Source organism: Drosophila sechellia, chromosome 2L (assembly GCF_004382195.2).
Source record: "Drosophila sechellia strain sech25 chromosome 2L, ASM438219v1, whole genome shotgun sequence".
Lineage (NCBI taxonomy): Eukaryota > Metazoa > Arthropoda > Insecta > Diptera > Drosophilidae > Drosophila > Drosophila sechellia.
This window is the reverse complement of record NC_045949.1, coordinates 4,740,015-4,756,687: the sequence shown is the minus strand read 5'-3', so window position 1 is coordinate 4,756,687 and position 16,673 is coordinate 4,740,015. Positions and strand designations below refer to the sequence as shown.

The 16,673-nt window shown below is 45.3% G+C and overlaps 4 protein-coding genes across 8 annotated transcripts; 3 read left to right on the top strand and 1 right to left on the bottom strand.

Moving 5' to 3' along the window:
- Window positions 1-23: 23 nt before the first annotated feature.
- LOC6613384 (etoposide-induced protein 2.4) lies at window positions 24-2,685 on the top strand. Of its 3 annotated transcripts, none has more exons than XM_032721135.1 (5): window positions 24-157; window positions 367-404; window positions 473-771; window positions 849-1,523; window positions 1,772-2,685. In XM_032721135.1, exons 2-5 carry the CDS (start codon window positions 390-392, stop codon window positions 2,274-2,276), a joined length of 1,494 nt encoding a protein of 497 aa, XP_032577026.1. In that variant the 5' UTR covers window positions 24-157; window positions 367-389; the 3' UTR covers window positions 2,277-2,685. The 3 variants fall into 3 exon arrangements, with proteins under 3 accessions (XP_032577026.1, XP_032577015.1, XP_002037858.1); XM_032721124.1 differs by having other exon boundaries at window positions 24-161; XM_002037822.2 differs by lacking the exon at window positions 24-157 and having other exon boundaries at window positions 191-404.
- Window positions 2,686-3,225: 540 nt separating this feature from the next.
- On the top strand, window positions 3,226-7,208 carry LOC6613383 (ionotropic receptor 25a). The gene is made up of 9 exons (XM_002037821.2): window positions 3,226-3,416; window positions 3,746-3,895; window positions 3,958-4,233; window positions 4,302-4,740; window positions 4,795-4,909; window positions 4,967-5,212; window positions 5,457-6,049; window positions 6,115-6,630; window positions 6,686-7,208. Exons 1-9 carry the CDS (start codon window positions 3,302-3,304, stop codon window positions 7,077-7,079), a joined length of 2,844 nt encoding a protein of 947 aa, XP_002037857.2. The 5' UTR covers window positions 3,226-3,301; the 3' UTR covers window positions 7,080-7,208.
- A 178-nt stretch (window positions 7,209-7,386) lies between these two features.
- Window positions 7,387-8,702, top strand: LOC6613382 (protein farnesyltransferase/geranylgeranyltransferase type-1 subunit alpha). Its single transcript, XM_002037820.2, has 3 exons — window positions 7,387-7,613; window positions 7,682-8,042; window positions 8,103-8,702. The coding sequence occupies exons 1-3, from the start codon at window positions 7,475-7,477 to the stop codon at window positions 8,596-8,598; spliced, it is 996 nt and encodes a 331-aa protein (XP_002037856.1). The 5' UTR covers window positions 7,387-7,474; the 3' UTR covers window positions 8,599-8,702.
- Window positions 8,703-9,107: 405 nt separating this feature from the next.
- Window positions 9,108-16,273, bottom strand: LOC6613381. Of its 3 annotated transcripts, none has more exons than XM_032719174.1 (5): window positions 12,598-12,680; window positions 12,317-12,420; window positions 11,465-11,581; window positions 10,927-11,402; window positions 9,108-10,855 (listed from the first exon to the last, which is right to left on the bottom strand). In XM_032719174.1, the coding sequence occupies exons 1-5, from the start codon at window positions 12,662-12,664 to the stop codon at window positions 10,456-10,458; spliced, it is 1,164 nt and encodes a 387-aa protein (XP_032575065.1). In that variant the 5' UTR covers window positions 12,665-12,680; the 3' UTR covers window positions 9,108-10,455. The 3 variants fall into 3 exon arrangements, with proteins under 3 accessions (XP_032575065.1, XP_002037855.1, XP_032575077.1); XM_002037819.2 differs by lacking the exon at window positions 12,598-12,680 and adding an exon at window positions 14,789-16,273 and having other exon boundaries at window positions 10,456-10,855; XM_032719186.1 differs by lacking the exon at window positions 12,598-12,680 and adding an exon at window positions 12,503-12,519 and having other exon boundaries at window positions 10,456-10,855.
- Window positions 16,274-16,673: the final 400 nt, after the last annotated feature.

Below are 16,673 nucleotides of genomic sequence, written 5' to 3'. Positions count from 1 at the left end.
AGTGCTGCTAAACGCCCGCAGCGCATCAGGTGGCAACCGTGTGTTCCTACACCAAGCAAAACAACTATTATTATTATTAAATCCAGCACAAAGTTCAATGATTTTTAGGTCCTCTGCACACTCACAATTCGATCAGCAAGCACTGGCACAGCGATAAGTATGTAAGTTCAAGTTTCAAAATGGTACAAAGCCAGCCGAATGTGCGGGCGCACGCTATTTCGTGCAGTGTAAAGGCGCCAACGATGTTGTCTTCGTCTCGCACAACGCAAATTTATTCAAAGACCCACTGCCACATTTTGATACGCTCCCGAGCAGCTAAACACGTTTCGTATGCTTGCATGTCCATTTCGTAATGCCCCCGATCAGGAACTAAGGTCTGTCCACGCGAGATGGCGGCGATAAAGGTGAGTTTGAGACTGCCCTTTTGGAGCACTCAGACAATGGACCAACTAAATGCGTTGTACAACCACAGAACATCACCCTGGGCATTCTGTACGGCCTGTGGGACAGCATACGTGGCATGACACTGGTCCTGCACATCGACGACGAGGTGAACCGCCAGAATGCCGAGCAGGAGCACCGCCAACAGCTGCGTCGCACCGACAAGGATCGTTACGAACGCGCGAGGAGATCACCGTCACCAGTGCCCAGTTCTGCGGCTGCCATGATTCGGGAGGAGTACGCCAAGCAGGCGGAGGAGAACTCCGACGAGCGGACGCTGGAGAAGATCCTGGGCAAGAAGCCAGCTGCCCAGGATCAACAGCCGCAGGGGTATGTGTTACACAAAGACTTATTCCACGTACATATATTTTTTAACTGCGCACTTGATTTATAATCCGGCGACACAGGGAGAAGAAGATCGCCAAGAAGCTCTTCAAGTGCTGCATGCTCAATGGCGGTTTCACCTGGCTGAGCATCGTCCTGTTCGAGAACGCTCTGCTGCCCACGCTCAAATTCTGCCTTACCATCTTCTATGGAGCCCATTCCGAGACCCTGCCGGTGGTTTGGGGCTGGCTGCATCCCATACTGTCCCTGCTCTTCGGCATGATGTGGGTGCTGCCCATATTCATGCTCTCCAAGATTGTGAGCTCACTGTGGTTCGCGGACATAGCCAATGCCGCCTATCGCGTGAGAAAGGGTCGCCCGCAGCTCATCCCTGGGATCAGCAAACTGGTGGCCGACTTCCTCTTCAGCATGGTGGTGCAAATGCTGTTCCTGGTCCAGAGCATGCTGGTTAACCTAGTGCCCGTGAAATATGTGGGCTCCTCGCTGTGCTTCGTGCATCTGTGCCTGCTGTACTCACTGTACTCCTTCGAGTACAAGTGGTTCAACATGGGCTGGGAGCTGCATAGACGCCTCACCTACATTGAGAAGAACTGGCCCTACTTCTTTGGCTTCGGAATACCGCTCACCGTGCTGACCAATCTGTCCAGCTCGGTGATCGTCAGCAGCTGCATCTTCTCCATCTTTTTTCCCCTGTTCATACTCAGCGGCAATGAGGCAAAACCCATTGTGGACACCACGTAAGTGTTTTTGGTTTGGTAACACAGTCCATCTTCACTAAATCGAACTTCTTAAAGAAAAACGTAAACTGGAAAGTGATATAGATCATGTTCAAACTATCACGCAATTTCAGTTCAACGTGTTTTAGTTGTACGTCTTTATTAAATGTAATACGTTTTTCCTTTGTTCGTGACCAGCACGAATCGATTTAGAGAAGCTCTTCTGTACTCTATAAATATAAATAACTAAATATTTGACATCCGCCCAGTGAGGTCTCCCTGCGTCTCTTCTCGCCGGTGGTCTTCATATCGAACCTCTGCTTCGGCGGCAATCCGTGGAGCAAGGCCAATCGACTGAGTGCCATGCAGCGGCAGCAGTATGAGCTGCAGCAGCGCCAGCGTTTGCTCCATCGCGACGAGCAGCTGCTCAAGCAGCGCAAGCAGCAATATGTGCAGCAGCAACGGCTGCAACAGGAGCAGCTACTGCGACGTGATCGCTCGCATTCGCGGTCACAGACACCGCAGCTGGGACAGCCGCATCGCTACGCCCAGGCGCCCGTTTTCGATGCGGGTCGGGTGCGCGATTCCTCCGCCTCGTCCACGCACAGCTCCAATGCGCCGAGCATCAATAGCCATCGGCCGCCGCCTTATTACGGGAGCTCGCTGCGCGGAGCTGCGCCTTTGGTGCCCACTCCTGTGCCCGGTGCACCGAGAGCTCCGCTAACCCCGCCCGTGATACGCCAGGAGTCGGGGCCCGATGACTGGAACTTGTGAGATTTATGCTTATACACGCAACGTAGGCTTTAGCTATATATAATTCGATCTGTGTAATGTACGTATCATCTACCTATCTAACCATCGTGAACTGTGTAAGTTAAAGATAACTCTAGGTCTACGCATAATGACAATGTTCGCTAGTCGACACCGCCACCGCCACCACCACCAACACAACGCCCTATTCGGAATGGGCATGACTATATATATAGAATATAGAGAGTGGCTATATCTGAAATGCGGCTCGCGCAACTGCTGCATAATCGTTTACATGTTTATTTTAGGCATCGTTTTTCTCTTTAATTTTTGCTCGTAGGGTGCTATGCTCTACACTAGAAATTACGTCGGGCGTAAAGTTCGTTAAATGTATAATTAATCAAAAATAAAATTAATTTTGTACTTTCGTCAATGGTTGTTGCTTGCCTAATGGGGAGCGCTTGGCCAAGCCTTATCAGTGCGATTTGTCTGGACTAGATTATAGATCGTGTGAGTCAGAAGTAATCTAAAATAGTTGATAGTATAAGTTGTTTGATTACTGTCACAGTCTTCAATTAAGGATCACTTTCTATTCTTATAATAGCTCTGCTCCATTGTGACCCTATATTCCCAATGTTTCCACTCCACCGATTCGAATAATAATTTCATGATGATTTCACAATATAACAGCTACTTAGTACCACATAATAACTCCCCCCAAACTAAATCCTCCATCCCTAACCGCCACCAATTAACGCTAGAGTTCCAACACGAACAATCGAACCAGGATATGGGTTCACGCTTGGATTGGGGTGTTGCTGATGTGGCATTGTGGGCGATTGCCGACCAAATTGATTATCACCAAGGTTACACCCATGTGTCCACAAATGGTTCTGCTTGAAAGTGGAATTGTCAGTGGCAATATAGGTTGTACATATCTGTATCCTTTTTCGAAAGCGTAGTTTCCTGCCCCAGTCACCATTTGTTGTTCGTCCTGTGCGGTCGATTTTTTAGCTCTTAAAAACCCGGAGTCATATGTGAAAACCATAATGATTTTGGTGAATCCGAAAACCTCGAAAATCCTGTGGCTAGTGGGATTTTTAGTTTTATTAAGCAGCTTTAGTTTGGAGATCGCAGCGCAAACCACTCAAAATATCAATGTGTGTAAGTTGAGCATATAATATATATATATATATAGATGAAAAATACATAATCATATACCTAATGATTACTAGTCTGAGTACACTCACTTAAAGATCCTTAAAGATTCGTTACTTTTTCAAAACTATATCGAATATAATCGAACTCTTTTGGCTGAGTGGATTGAAAGTAAACTAATTAGCTGAAAACTGTGGGGAAACCAATATGGATTGGGTAGTTTAGTTGGGTGGTGCCAGTCATAATGAGTTTTTAGGGCAAGCAAACAAACGCAATGCCACGTAATGCCTTTGGCCAATGCACTTTAACCCATGTGATCCCATCCATTTGGATAGTGTTCATCAACGAGGTGGACAATGAACCGGCGGCCAAGGCTGTGGATGTGGTGCTCACCTACCTGAAGAAGAACATCCGATATGGACTCTCGGTGCAGCTGGATTCGATAGAGGCGAACAAGTCGGATGCCAAGGTGCTGCTGGAAGCTAGTGAGTTGTGCTCGGGTTTATGCCAGGATTCAGTTGCTCACACTCACACTTTTCCGTCTCAGTTTGCAATAAGTACGCAACAAGTATTGAGAAGAAGCAGACGCCTCACCTGATCCTGGACACCACCAAATCGGGCATAGCCTCGGAAACGGTGAAGAGCTTCACCCAGGCCCTGGGTCTGCCCACCATTAGTGCCTCCTATGGCCAGCAGGGAGACTTGAGGCAGTGGCGCGACTTGGATGAGGCGAAGCAGAAGTATTTGCTGCAGGTGATGCCGCCGGCGGATATTATTCCCGAGGCCATTCGAAGTATAGTGATTCACATGAACATTACGAATGGTAATGGGATATCATATGTACATATATAAAAGTGAGTATTAATGTATGCCATTCGAAATCCCCTCCAGCTGCCATTCTGTACGATGATTCCTTCGTCATGGACCACAAGTACAAGTCCCTGCTGCAGAACATCCAAACCCGTCATGTGATCACCGCCATAGCCAAGGATGGTAAGCGGGAGCGCGAGGAGCAGATCGAAAAGCTGAGGAACTTGGATATCAACAACTTCTTCATTCTGGGCACCCTGCAATCGATCCGCATGGTTTTGGAGTCGGTGAAGCCAGCTTATTTCGAGCGCAACTTCGCCTGGCACGCCATTACCCAGAGCGAAGGAGAGATCAGCAGTCAGCGGGACAATGCGACCATTATGTTCATGAAACCCATGGCGTATACGCAATATCGAGATCGCTTGGGATTGCTGCGAACCACTTACAATCTGAACGAGGAACCACAGTTGTCATCCGCGTTTTACTTCGATCTGGCTCTGAGGAGTTTCCTTACCATCAAGTGGGTTGGATGTATATGGTATCTACTATATATATTTACTATTTTTACCTGCAGAGAAATGTTACAATCGGGCGCCTGGCCAAAGGAAATGGAGTATCTGAACTGTGACGACTTTCAAGGTGGCAACACACCCCAAAGGAACTTGGATCTTCGGGATTACTTCACCAAGGTTGCTGCTCCCACCTGTCTAACAAATTATGGTTGATTACCCACTTCCGTTTCACAGATTACCGAACCGACTTCGTATGGAACCTTCGATCTCGTCACGCAACCCACTCAGCCATTCAATGGGCATAGCTTCATGAAATTCGAAATGGATATAAACGTGCTGCAGATTCGTGGTGGCAGTTCCGTGAACAGCAAGTCCATCGGCAAATGGATATCGGGTCTGAACTCGGAGCTCATCGTCAAGGACGAGGAGCAGATGAAGAATCTCACCGCGGATACGGTTTATCGAATCTTTACTGTGGTGGTGGGTCACGACAGGGGATTGCAAAGGATGTTTTAGTAGTGTAGTTTTCGTACTATATTTGTTTTTTTTTTAGTATTCAACCCGTAGTCCCTGTGTGTGTCGTCTTTTGAACCTTTTTAGTTACATTTAAATTAATATATATAAAATATTGAAGGTTAAGTCACGTTGTTTTAGTCAAAAACTTAAAATTAAAAGAAAACTATATTTTTTACGCAATAAACTACATTTTATTTGAACTTCACAGCAAGCTCCTTTCATAATGCGCGATGAAACGGCTCCGAAAGGATACAAAGGATACTGCATTGATCTGATCAACGAGATAGCCACGATTGTCCACTTCGATTACACCATCGAGGAGGTGGAGGACGGCAAGTTTGGCAACATGGACGAGAATGGCCAATGGAATGGCATTGTCAAGAAGCTGATGGACAAACAGGCGGACATTGGTCTTGGCAGCATGTCGGTGATGGCCGAACGGGAGATAGTCATTGACTTCACGGTTCCGTACTACGATCTTGTCGGGATTACGATCATGATGCAGCGACCCAGTTCGCCCAGCTCACTGTTCAAGTTCCTCACCGTGCTGGAAACGAACGTGTGGCTTTGCATCCTGGCTGCCTACTTCTTTACCAGCTTTCTCATGTGGATCTTCGATCGCTGGAGTCCCTATAGCTATCAGAACAATCGGGAGAAGTACAAGGACGACGAGGAGAAGCGCGAGTTCAATCTGAAGGAGTGCCTCTGGTTCTGCATGACTTCATTGACGCCACAAGGCGGTGGCGAGGCTCCAAAGAATCTGTCTGGGCGTTTAGTAGCCGCCACCTGGTGGCTTTTCGGGTGCGTAGCCCTCTTCAGTTGCTTGTAAACTCTTTCCTTTTTAAAAGTTTTGTTTTTTTCTTAAGTTTTATCATTATTGCCTCATACACGGCCAATCTGGCTGCCTTCTTGACCGTATCACGTTTGGATACTCCCGTTGAAAGCTTGGATGACCTGGCGAAGCAGTACAAGATCCTGTACGCTCCATTGAATGGCTCCTCTGCGATGACATATTTCGAGCGTATGTCCAACATAGAGCAGATGTTTTACGAGATTTGGAAGGATCTGTCGCTGAACGACTCCCTGACCGCCGTGGAGCGCTCCAAACTGGCTGTTTGGGATTATCCAGTGAGCGACAAGTACACCAAGATGTGGCAGGCCATGCAGGAGGCGAAGCTACCGGCCAGCCTCGACGAAGCGGTGGCCCGGGTTAGGAATTCGACAGCAGCCACGGGTTTTGCATTTCTGGGCGATGCCACCGATATACGCTACCTGCAGTTGACCAACTGCGATCTGCAGGTGGTGGGCGAGGAGTTCTCCCGGAAACCATATGCCATAGCCGTACAACAGGGCTCGCATCTCAAGGATCAGTTCAATAATGCGTGAGTAATGGGAAAATATAGGTGTGATCTTCTTCATATCCCTGTGATACGTTAGAATCCTGACCCTGCTCAACAAACGACAACTGGAGAAGCTCAAGGAGAAGTGGTGGAAGAACGACGAAGCGATGGCCAAGTGCGACAAGCCGGAGGATCAATCGGATGGCATCTCGATCCAGAACATTGGCGGCGTCTTCATCGTCATATTCGTGGGCATTGGAATGGCCTGCATCACGCTGGTCTTTGAGTACTGGTGGTACAGGTACCGCAAGAATCCGCGGATCATCGATGTGGCCGAGGCCAATGCGGAGCGATCCAATGCTGCGGACCATCCTGGCAAGCTGGTCGACGGTGTGATCCTTGGCAACTCGGGCGAGAAGTTCGAGAAGTCAAAAGCTGCACTGCGTCCGCGCTTCAATCAGTATCCGGCCACGTTTAAGCCACGTTTCTAGAATTACTCGTATACCAATGAATCGAATATTATGGTAAAATGAGCACTCGGATGTCTACGTCTAGTTTTAAAGGAATCAGTCACTTTGTGCACTTTTATTGAGATCTTAATAAATGTTTTAACAAGATGATTGTATTACTTTTGTTATTTAATAATTACCTAGCATATAGTTATTATTTTTGAATTTCAAATAATATTTGAAAGCCAGCTAGTATTTCTAGTTTAGTATTAAATACCGCCTTTTGATATCGAGCAATCGATACCGATAGGGTCGGACAAAAAAACGCCCCCGATATCGATAGGCTATAGGGCCCGATAAATTCGGACAAGTAAAAAAGAACAACATAAATTTCCACCCGCACCGGCGCTCAACAGTTTTGTTCTTAATTAACCGCGATGGGAGACAGTTCGGATGAGGAATACCTGGGCACGGACTGGCTGGCTTACAGCGAACGCTCCGACTGGAAGGATGTGGAGCCGCTTGCCCAGGACGACGGTCCCAATCCGGTGGTGTCCATTGCTTACAGTCAAAAGTGTGAGTAATGCATGCGGCTTTATCTCTGGATGACACTTTATCTGAGCAAATATATCCGTACATCGTAGTTCGCGAGGTCTTTGACTACATGAGGGCCATAATTGCGAGCGGGGAGAAGAGCCAACGTGCCTTGGACCTCACCACGGACGCACTGCGTCTGAATCCGGCTAACTACACGGTCTGGCAATACAGACGCGACGTCCTGCGCGAACTGAAGGCTGATCTGTATGAGGAACTGGACTATCTGACCGAGGTGATTGGGCAGAACTCGAAAAACTACCAGGTTTGGCACCACCGACGCGTCATCGTCGAGATTCTGAACGATCCCAGCAATGAGCTGGAGCTCACTGAGAACGCCCTGGTCAACGAAGGCGATGCCAAGAACTACCACGCCTGGCAACATCGCCAGTGGGCCATTCGCAGCTTTAAGTGAGTAATCGTATGTTTATTAAGATTCACTTTCTATAAACTAATTTGCACTACTTGTAGTCTCTATGACGACGAACTTGGCTTTGTGGATCGTCTCATTTGCGAGGATCAGCGGAACAATTCGGCCTGGAACCAGCGCTTCTTTGTGGTCAAGCATTTAGGATTCACGCCGGAACTGATCCAGCGCGAACTGTCGTACACGATGAACCGCATTCGCATCATCAAGAACAACGAGAGTGCCTGGAACTATTTGGTGGGCGTGATGCGGCAGGGCGACAGTGGAAATGCCCAGCTAAATAGCTACCCGGAGGTAGTGGACTTCGTGGAGGAGCTCTACCAGGCCGGCAATCGATCGCCCTATCTGCTCGCCTTCCTCATCGATCTGTACCAGGAGCAGGCGCTCCAAGTGAAGGCCAGCGATAGCGATCAGCTCGCCCGCAAGGTGTACGGTCTGTGCGAGGACATGGCCACCAAACACGATGTGATTCGTCGCAAGTACTGGCAGTATGTGGCCAACCATCTGAAGAACCAGCTAAGCACGGTCGAGCAGAAGTAGCAGCAGTAGTCCAGGTTACAAATCCATTTTTGCTTAGTTTTAAGCCACATACGACGTACTTAGGCCTTCTCTTTATACATAAATAAAATTTAATTTACCGTCAAGTGAGCTGAGCGCCGAGCATGTTGCAAAACCCCAGCCACATACACATTGCCATTGCCACATGCCCTGATGGGCGGCTGTCTTCATCTTTGCCGCATCCGTCCGACTCTGTTTATCTAAGTGAGCTGTTGTGTTTGCACACGTAAATTTCATTAACAATGAGCAGATAATTTTAGCGCAGTGTGTGCGCCAGCTGAGTGAGCTCGTAAATTATGGAAACAATTAATGTTTTTAATGCCAGGCTTTAGCAAGAGCTTCTGTTTTGTGTGCAAATGAATGTGGGAAGCATCGTAAATGCATTAGGAAATATTTCTAGAGCAGAAAGTATCTTTACCTTCAGCTATCTGCGTTTAGTTGCCATCGCAATCGTTATCTTTTTTCGTCAGAGACGGGAAGAACCTTCAGTGTGCTGTCTCAATATTGTTATTTATTTAAATTTGCTTCTCTTAGGTTTTTTTCTCATTCGTTTTTTAGTTCGAGTACATACAATATAGCAGTTGTAATATATAACTTTTCATTTAATTTGATTTTCTTGCATACATATTGAGATTCGGCTTTTGCATTTTCGTAAGAGAAAACCTCCAAAGATGACCCGGATTCTCATCCAAAATCATCCAAGGGGCAGTGGGAATCGGGAGTTGGTAATTTGGAATCGGGTTGGGGGTATGTACTTAAAATGAAGCAGAAGACATCTTTGGCGTGTTTTTTATTTCGTTTGTTTCTTTTTAGTTCAGCTAAATAGGAGCAAAATCATTGAGTACTCGTTTGCGTAGTTTAATAAAATTTCGTAATAGTAAAATATATATATTTATTTTGTATTTTTGTTTGGTTTTCGCTTCGTTTCGTATTCCCTTCTTTGGGTTTTTGGGTTTATATATATATAAATTTGAAAAAAGCCTATAAATCCAAATATGTTTGGTTGGTACGCGACCATTTAAAATCAAAGCACTTCGTTTGGGTCATCGAAAGTATTCAATATAGTTTGAAAAATATATATATGTAGTATTCTGAAACGGCTTCTTTAAATAGAGGAAATTGTGCATAGCTCTGTTCCATGGCCCAAGCGAGAGATTTCCGTGTGTTTTTCGGTTTTCGGTTGATTCGAGATTATTCGAGATTATCCTGTTCAGAGATTTTGCGTGGCGAGCCAGTAGAGAGAAGTAGTTGGTGTGTGTTTCTTGTTTAGTTCGTTTAACAATTTGATATATAGAGTTAATATATATAATAGTTTTAATAAATTGATGCGCTCCTTAATTTGCATTCTCTGCTCGTTCTTGGAGCTCACTTTTGTAAAAGCAATTTTAGCAAAAAATTAAAAATGTTCTCTCTTTGTCCTCGGTTCCCCATTTAAAATGTCTGACTTCAGCGCCCCACTTGATCGTTTTAATTCCCCTGGTTAAGGTTTAGTTCTCCTGTCATTGAATCCTAATCAATACCCATATAAAATAAATCCCTTGATTATTCTGGCCGAAATACATTCGCCGCATTTGCCGATCGACGCCGCCGCTGTTTTCTGTGTGAGGAAGCTTCATATACCATCTATAAATATACTCGTACAGTTTCTTGGTTTTCTCGTTAATATAATTGTTTAAAAAATCAACGCCACCTGATGTGTGCCATGTCCTGTCTGTCCTAAAGAGTCCTAATGGGTGCTTACAGCTTTAAGCATAAGTTCTGCGTGGGCGTAGCGCTCCGATCGATCTCTCAACTCATTAATCTCATATCTCGCATCTCGTAACCCTAACCCAACCTGGCCTACTTGTCCTCCCCGATGCCCTCGTCGGTCGTGGTCTTGCGCTCCCTCGCCTCGTCGCCGCTGATATCACATTTTTCAGCCAACATATCCTCGATGCCCTCGTCCACCGTCTGGCTCTCGCCGGGCACATGCTTGCGCCGCAGCTTGGTCACCAGCACGCAGTCGCCTTGCGGCAGCGGCGGAAACTTTCCGTAGGACGTGTTGCCGATGGTGCCCACGGTGCTGTCCTCGTAGCAATCCGGTGTCATCCGCACCCGGCACGTCTCAAATGCCTTCTCGTAGCCCAGCTTCGTGTACAGACTGCGGGACGCATCGTTACCAGGACGTATCACCACGAAGGGCGTGTAGCCGCGCTCGATCACCAGTTGGGTCAGCGACTTGGCCAGACGGATTCCATAGCTGTGCGAAAATAAGTCATTGTTTGATCAGTAAATGAGCAGTTTTCAGAAGGAATCTGCAGCTATACTCACCCCATGCGCCTGAAGTCTGGACGTGTTTGCATTGAGAACATGGCACCGTAGTATGAATGGACCATCCAGGCGGCTAGCTCTCCGGTTTCCTTGCGAAAGATGCCCAGGCCCGGTAGCTTGCGGACAAGGATGTCAAACAGCTGGACGCACTCGATTTCATTGGCAGGATATAGATCATGTATGCCCTGCACGTTATCCAGATTGAGCAGACGCATCTCGGCGTCATCCGGCAGCGGCTCCAGCTCCAGGTCGGCGTTCAGCTTGTTGCACACGTAGATATCACCACTGAGTCGTTCCATCACACCGAACTTCGAGTAGAAGTCATCCAGGCGATTCATAATGGCGATGTGCGTAAAGTTCAGGTACATAGGCTTCTGCCAATCTATAAGTACATCTTCGGTGCGCAGCATATCGACATGCTCGATGTGTGCGGATGGACAAAATATGCCTAGCGTTTGGTATATATTGTTGTGCGGCTAAAATTAATCAGTTTATTAGTTAAACTTAGTTCTGTGGATGACCAAAGGATCAAACTCACCGCAAGCGTGCATCCTGGGAAATGGAGAATTATCGGTTTGTCGGGCCAATCTTTAGCAACATAGAACTTAAAATCCCAAATACGATCATTCAGGTACGTTTTTATGGTTTGATGAAACTGCAAGTATACAAAAATCAAGTTTTATTTAAATACATTCCATTTATCAACTGGATTTCATTAATCAAATATGAGTGATGAAAATCTTCTATGTTTTAATCATATTTTTAAAGGAAGCAGCTGACGAACTTATAGTATGAAATGGTTCGTGCTTAATATTAATAATTTGAGAGCGCAATTAATGAAATGAAATTACCCTAGTTTACTACTTTAAGCACTCCCCATATTTTGCAATTACAGAAGCAATTTCCCAGTCTTGGGCATCGCATTCCCTTAGCTGGTTGCTAACCGCCCCGGAAAAAAAGCTGCCTCGCTGAAAATCGAAACTTGAGGCAACTCCGGCGGTGGCCAAATCCTTGAGTCCTTTGCCAAACCATAGATATAGCCAGCAAAAGTACAAAAGCACGTGATGTTCGGGGCGGAATGGCATTAAAAATTGAACAAAAATACAAGTGTAAACAGTGAAAACAGGTCAACAAACAAAAAAAAAAGAAATGCGAGACCAGTTTCGAGGGTTTGGGATTGCATGACTGGTGGTCTCGGTAACGCCTGCTGGCTACAGGAAAAACACCCTCCATTTTTCCGCCCAACTGCAGGTAATTGTTGGTAAATTATCTGAGAATTGGGCGTGGCACCTGGGGAATACATATCTTGGTGTCAAGTCGGGCGGGCATGCAAAAGTTTCAGGGTGCCAAGTTAAGGATGCAAAGGAGTGATGACATTTTCGATACGCACCTTTAACGATTCCGGCAGATAGCGCTCTAAAGTTACCAAAATTTCTGGAAGCTCTGATTCATGCACCAAACGAAAGTGTTTACCTTCAGGAATGATTTCCATTTCTGCAACGAAATTAAAGCCAAGTTACATTTTTGTAGTGTGTGCTGTATATTTAGAATTCCTATACGTCCATCAAGGTCTCACGTTTTGGCCGCTTTCAAGGCCAGAAGCTCAACAAAAGCCAAGTTGGAGCAAGCAAAAGTCGCAGCGGAGGGAGTCTAAGCAACCGTGGCACTCACGTCCGGATGTTCGGGATGCTCTGCCACAAATGGTTGGTCGGAATATGGTTTGGCTCCTCATATCCATCGCGAACTATGGCCCCCGGCTACTCTGCCATTCAAATTGGTTGTACATCGGAAGGACATCATCGGCAATTGAGCCAAATTAGCAGGAAAGTGCCATGCCAAAACAGGTAATCTCCATCGAATTTCGACCAGGAATCAATTTGATTCGATTAACTGAAATTTGGCTCAATTACCGTCATAAATTGACGGCATGATTGGACTAGATTTCAATCAAGGTTAAGCCCTTAGTATGCATACTTAAACTTAAAGTTTTACTTAGTTACTAGAGTATAAAAAGCAATATTATATTATTATTTTATAAATCTGTAACGGAAGGAACTTATTTTGTGCCGATTTCCAAATATGTACATAAATAAATTTGCAGCTCAATGTGTGTTTTCTTGTTTTTATCGTAAGATTGATGGCTGTTGTGATTGATTGGCGATTGCGCCAAATATCATTATCCTTCGCCCTACGAAGGCATGTGCCACTCCCCCTTTTTTTCCTGCTCGCCCACCGCCAGCGGTTACTATGACTATTTATTGCAGTAACTTGTGCGCTTTCAACGAATGTATGTAACATGCTGGCTGAAATTAGTATTGGCCATGTTGTACATAGTCCAAGGTGGGCCTTGCAAATGGAGGAGCACGGGTGGGCGGTGGACCACCGACCACTGGCCAAGATATGCCACGTATCCGCATCACGTCTGATTCAGCTCAGACAGTGCTTAGGCACTTGTGTGCCTGGGCAAAATCAATATCAGACTTGAGCATTTGCTATTTCTGTTGATGAGATTTGTCAACTTTTTAGCTTAAGAGTTTACAAATTATTAAAAACGCAAGTGCACAATTAGATATAATAGTTTTGTTGAATGCCTTTGCATTTTAGAGATACTAACTTCAGCTAAAAGTATCTTTTATTTGTAACTAATGACTACCTTTCTGAAAATATATTAATATTTTTGTTTCTGAGCTATCTAATTTCTAAAACCCAACTTTTTCTTGTTATTGGTGAATTGGAGAAAAGTTATTCAAATGTCTAGTGTTGAAATTTTCACTGTAAATATATACCCTGTCAAACTTTTCATGTTGCGTTTCCTATAGCGATGACACTTTCTGTTGATTTGATGGATAAAAATACCGTTGACATTTCTCGGCGTCACCCCCGCGGGGATCGGAAACCCAGACGCAACACCACAGGTGCCGACGTCGCCCCGAGAAAGTTCGTTTTCGCATTCGCATTCCAATCCCGGGCCCTTTCTTCTCTATATGGTGGGTAGACTACCCCGCCCACGACTGCGGCATGCTTCCTTACCTGTGGCATGCTATCGCACTTGTCAGCCAATTTATTTTGGCTACGTTTGGGTTTTTTCCGGCCTAATTATTGAGCTGCCATATGGCAGCGATGCGTTAAATGTTAATACCCTGGCCGGAAGGGCATCATGAATTGGTCATGAGCTGGCTTCCCCTAAATTCTTCCCCTAAAATGCAAATTTCTAGGAACAAGGACATTTCGAACATCGAAGGATCACCAAATAAGGCAAGGTTGAATTCAGGTAAAATTGAGATATTTATCAAAAGAAGTAACCAAAATCGATGGGACTGTAAGATGTAATTGCATGATAAGGTTTCCCAAGGACTTTTAAGGATCAACGGGAGGTAGAAGATTAGCAGAACACTAAGACAATAGATGAGGGATAGAAGGGATTAAAAAAAATAGAGAAGGTAAAGGAAATAGACCACAATAACCGCAATAGAGAATAGATAGCACAGAAGGAAACAAGCTCAGATATTAATCAATAGAAATATGAATACTTCACATTATTCTGAATGGATTTTCGTGTAAAGATTGGGAACACTTGTATTTCGTAGTCTCTATATATGTTGTTGGCTATTTTCATAGTTATTAATGATACGACACGGTGGAATAGCGTCGCAAGGCGAATTTCGAGGAACCCTTGGCGGCTGATTACAGATGCGGTTTTCTTAGCCGCATCCACGCTAATTGACATGCACATGTGCACTTTCGGGAATGGCGCGCAGAAAAGTTAGCGACGTGTTCTCAATTAAAACGGAAAACTCAGAAAAATCAGATACGATGCGAGGAATGTGCATAGGGCACAGTTCCCCACCACAAATGCACTTACAAAAAATATTAATTCCGTTGACCTTGTGTGAATTTTAGGCTGCCTTGGCTGGTGGTGCGGCTTTTGCTTCTGCTTCTGCTTTTGCTTTTCCGCTGCTTGGCGGTTGTGGTGGTGCTTTTGCTTTGCTTTTTCCTTGCTTTTGCGGTTTTCGACTTTATCCTCGAGGCGTGTCAGCTTTGCGTGCGCGGTATATATTTAAATTTAAATTTATATTTATTTTATACGCTCACCGAATAGTATGTGATTTATGTTTGGAAATTTATAAAATTAATTGATTTTCTTTTCAGTTATTTTGTTGTTGGTTTTTGAAAAAGTGCAGTATGAAAATAATTGTTGTTTATAAATTTATGTTCCGTTTTTATATTCAAATCACAGATGTCTTTATTAGAAAAATTTAGTTATTATTTTAGGCTGTTTTAGTTGATAGTTGTTTTTTGTTTATTTTTTGTTTTGTTTTGTGTGTTGTTATATTATTGGAAATTCTGGAAGTTATTTTTTCTGAGTTTCTCTTTGCTGCTTCTTGGTTAGGCCGTTTTTGAATGGAGATGTCGGCAGGCTGTGATTGATTTTTCTGTCGATTGATTATTGAGTGGGCCTAGCTCGATGGACGCGACTGTTGTGGACTCTCTCCGCCAGAGTTTACAGTTAGATCTCGTGATGCTCTTCCTCTTCTCTCTCCTCTTCACTCCTTTCTGCACCTCCCTTAGCCCCCGTTGCACCTCCACTGATGGCCTAACCAGGCGGCGTCTTCTTTTTCTTTTTACCGTTAACGTCCGAGCGCTGCTGCTCTGTACGCGCGCGTGTGTGTGTGTGGTGTGTGTGCTACGCGCGTGAGTGTGTGTGCATGGCGTTTGAAAGGGGGTGGCGGGGGAAGAGGGTGCGGAGTTTTTGGAGTTTTGCAGCCAACTACAATTCTCGGCAATGGCAATGGCAATTCGCTTTTCGAGACGCGTCTATCGTTGCAATTTATGTATTTTAACAGAAAATTGATTTTCCTCTGCGGCCTGGCCTGATTTCAGCTTCCTTTTTTAGTCCTGCGTGGGCCGCTGAATCCTGGCGGCGCCCTCAGTGTTGATTTACTTCAGTTTGGCCTTATGTTCGTTTTTCTATTTTGGCCACACACAACCAAGGACACTCACGCACACACACACAACGACACACGCACCCACAACGGTACACGCACAGTGGAATCGAATTTGAGTTTGAATAATTTGATTGCGGCGCCTGGTTTGAGAACTTTTTGCATCAACTGTGCCTGGACTGGACTGCTTGCTGTTGCTGTTGCGTTGCTGCTGCTCCTGCTGCTGCGTTGTTGCTGTTGCTGCTCCAATTCGCTGCTGGTGTTGCCTTCGCCTTGGATGGATTTTCCTCGGTCTGTTGGTTCTCTGCCTTGATGTCCTCTGCGAAAACCGAACTGAACTGAACTGGCTGACTGACGACAACGAACTGATTTCGCAGCCCAAGGAGCAGCAGCCATGAAAGCGCCGCAGCAACAGCAGCAGTCGCAACAGCAACAGCAGCAGCAGATGTTGCTGCTTTCGCCGCAGCCAGTTGTTGTTGCCACCCCGCCTCACAGTGGGCCGACTTAAAAGATTCCCAAAGCGTTCTAGGCTGGTCTCGAAGAAAATTTTAAGTTTTAGCTTAGGGGAGTCGTTGTAAATCAGTAATTATTTGCAATATATCGCCATTAGAGGAATTATATCATTATAAGAAAAATGTTTTTAAAAAGGTTAAGAATTTGGGTTTTAGCAGTATTATAATTAAAATAAAGACATTTAAAAATTCATATGTAATACATTTATCAATGACCCGAACCACTGCGCTTGCAAATTCGAGAACGAAGGAAACTGCAACGTGGCAGCGCCGTCGTGTTTTTCGCCTTCGT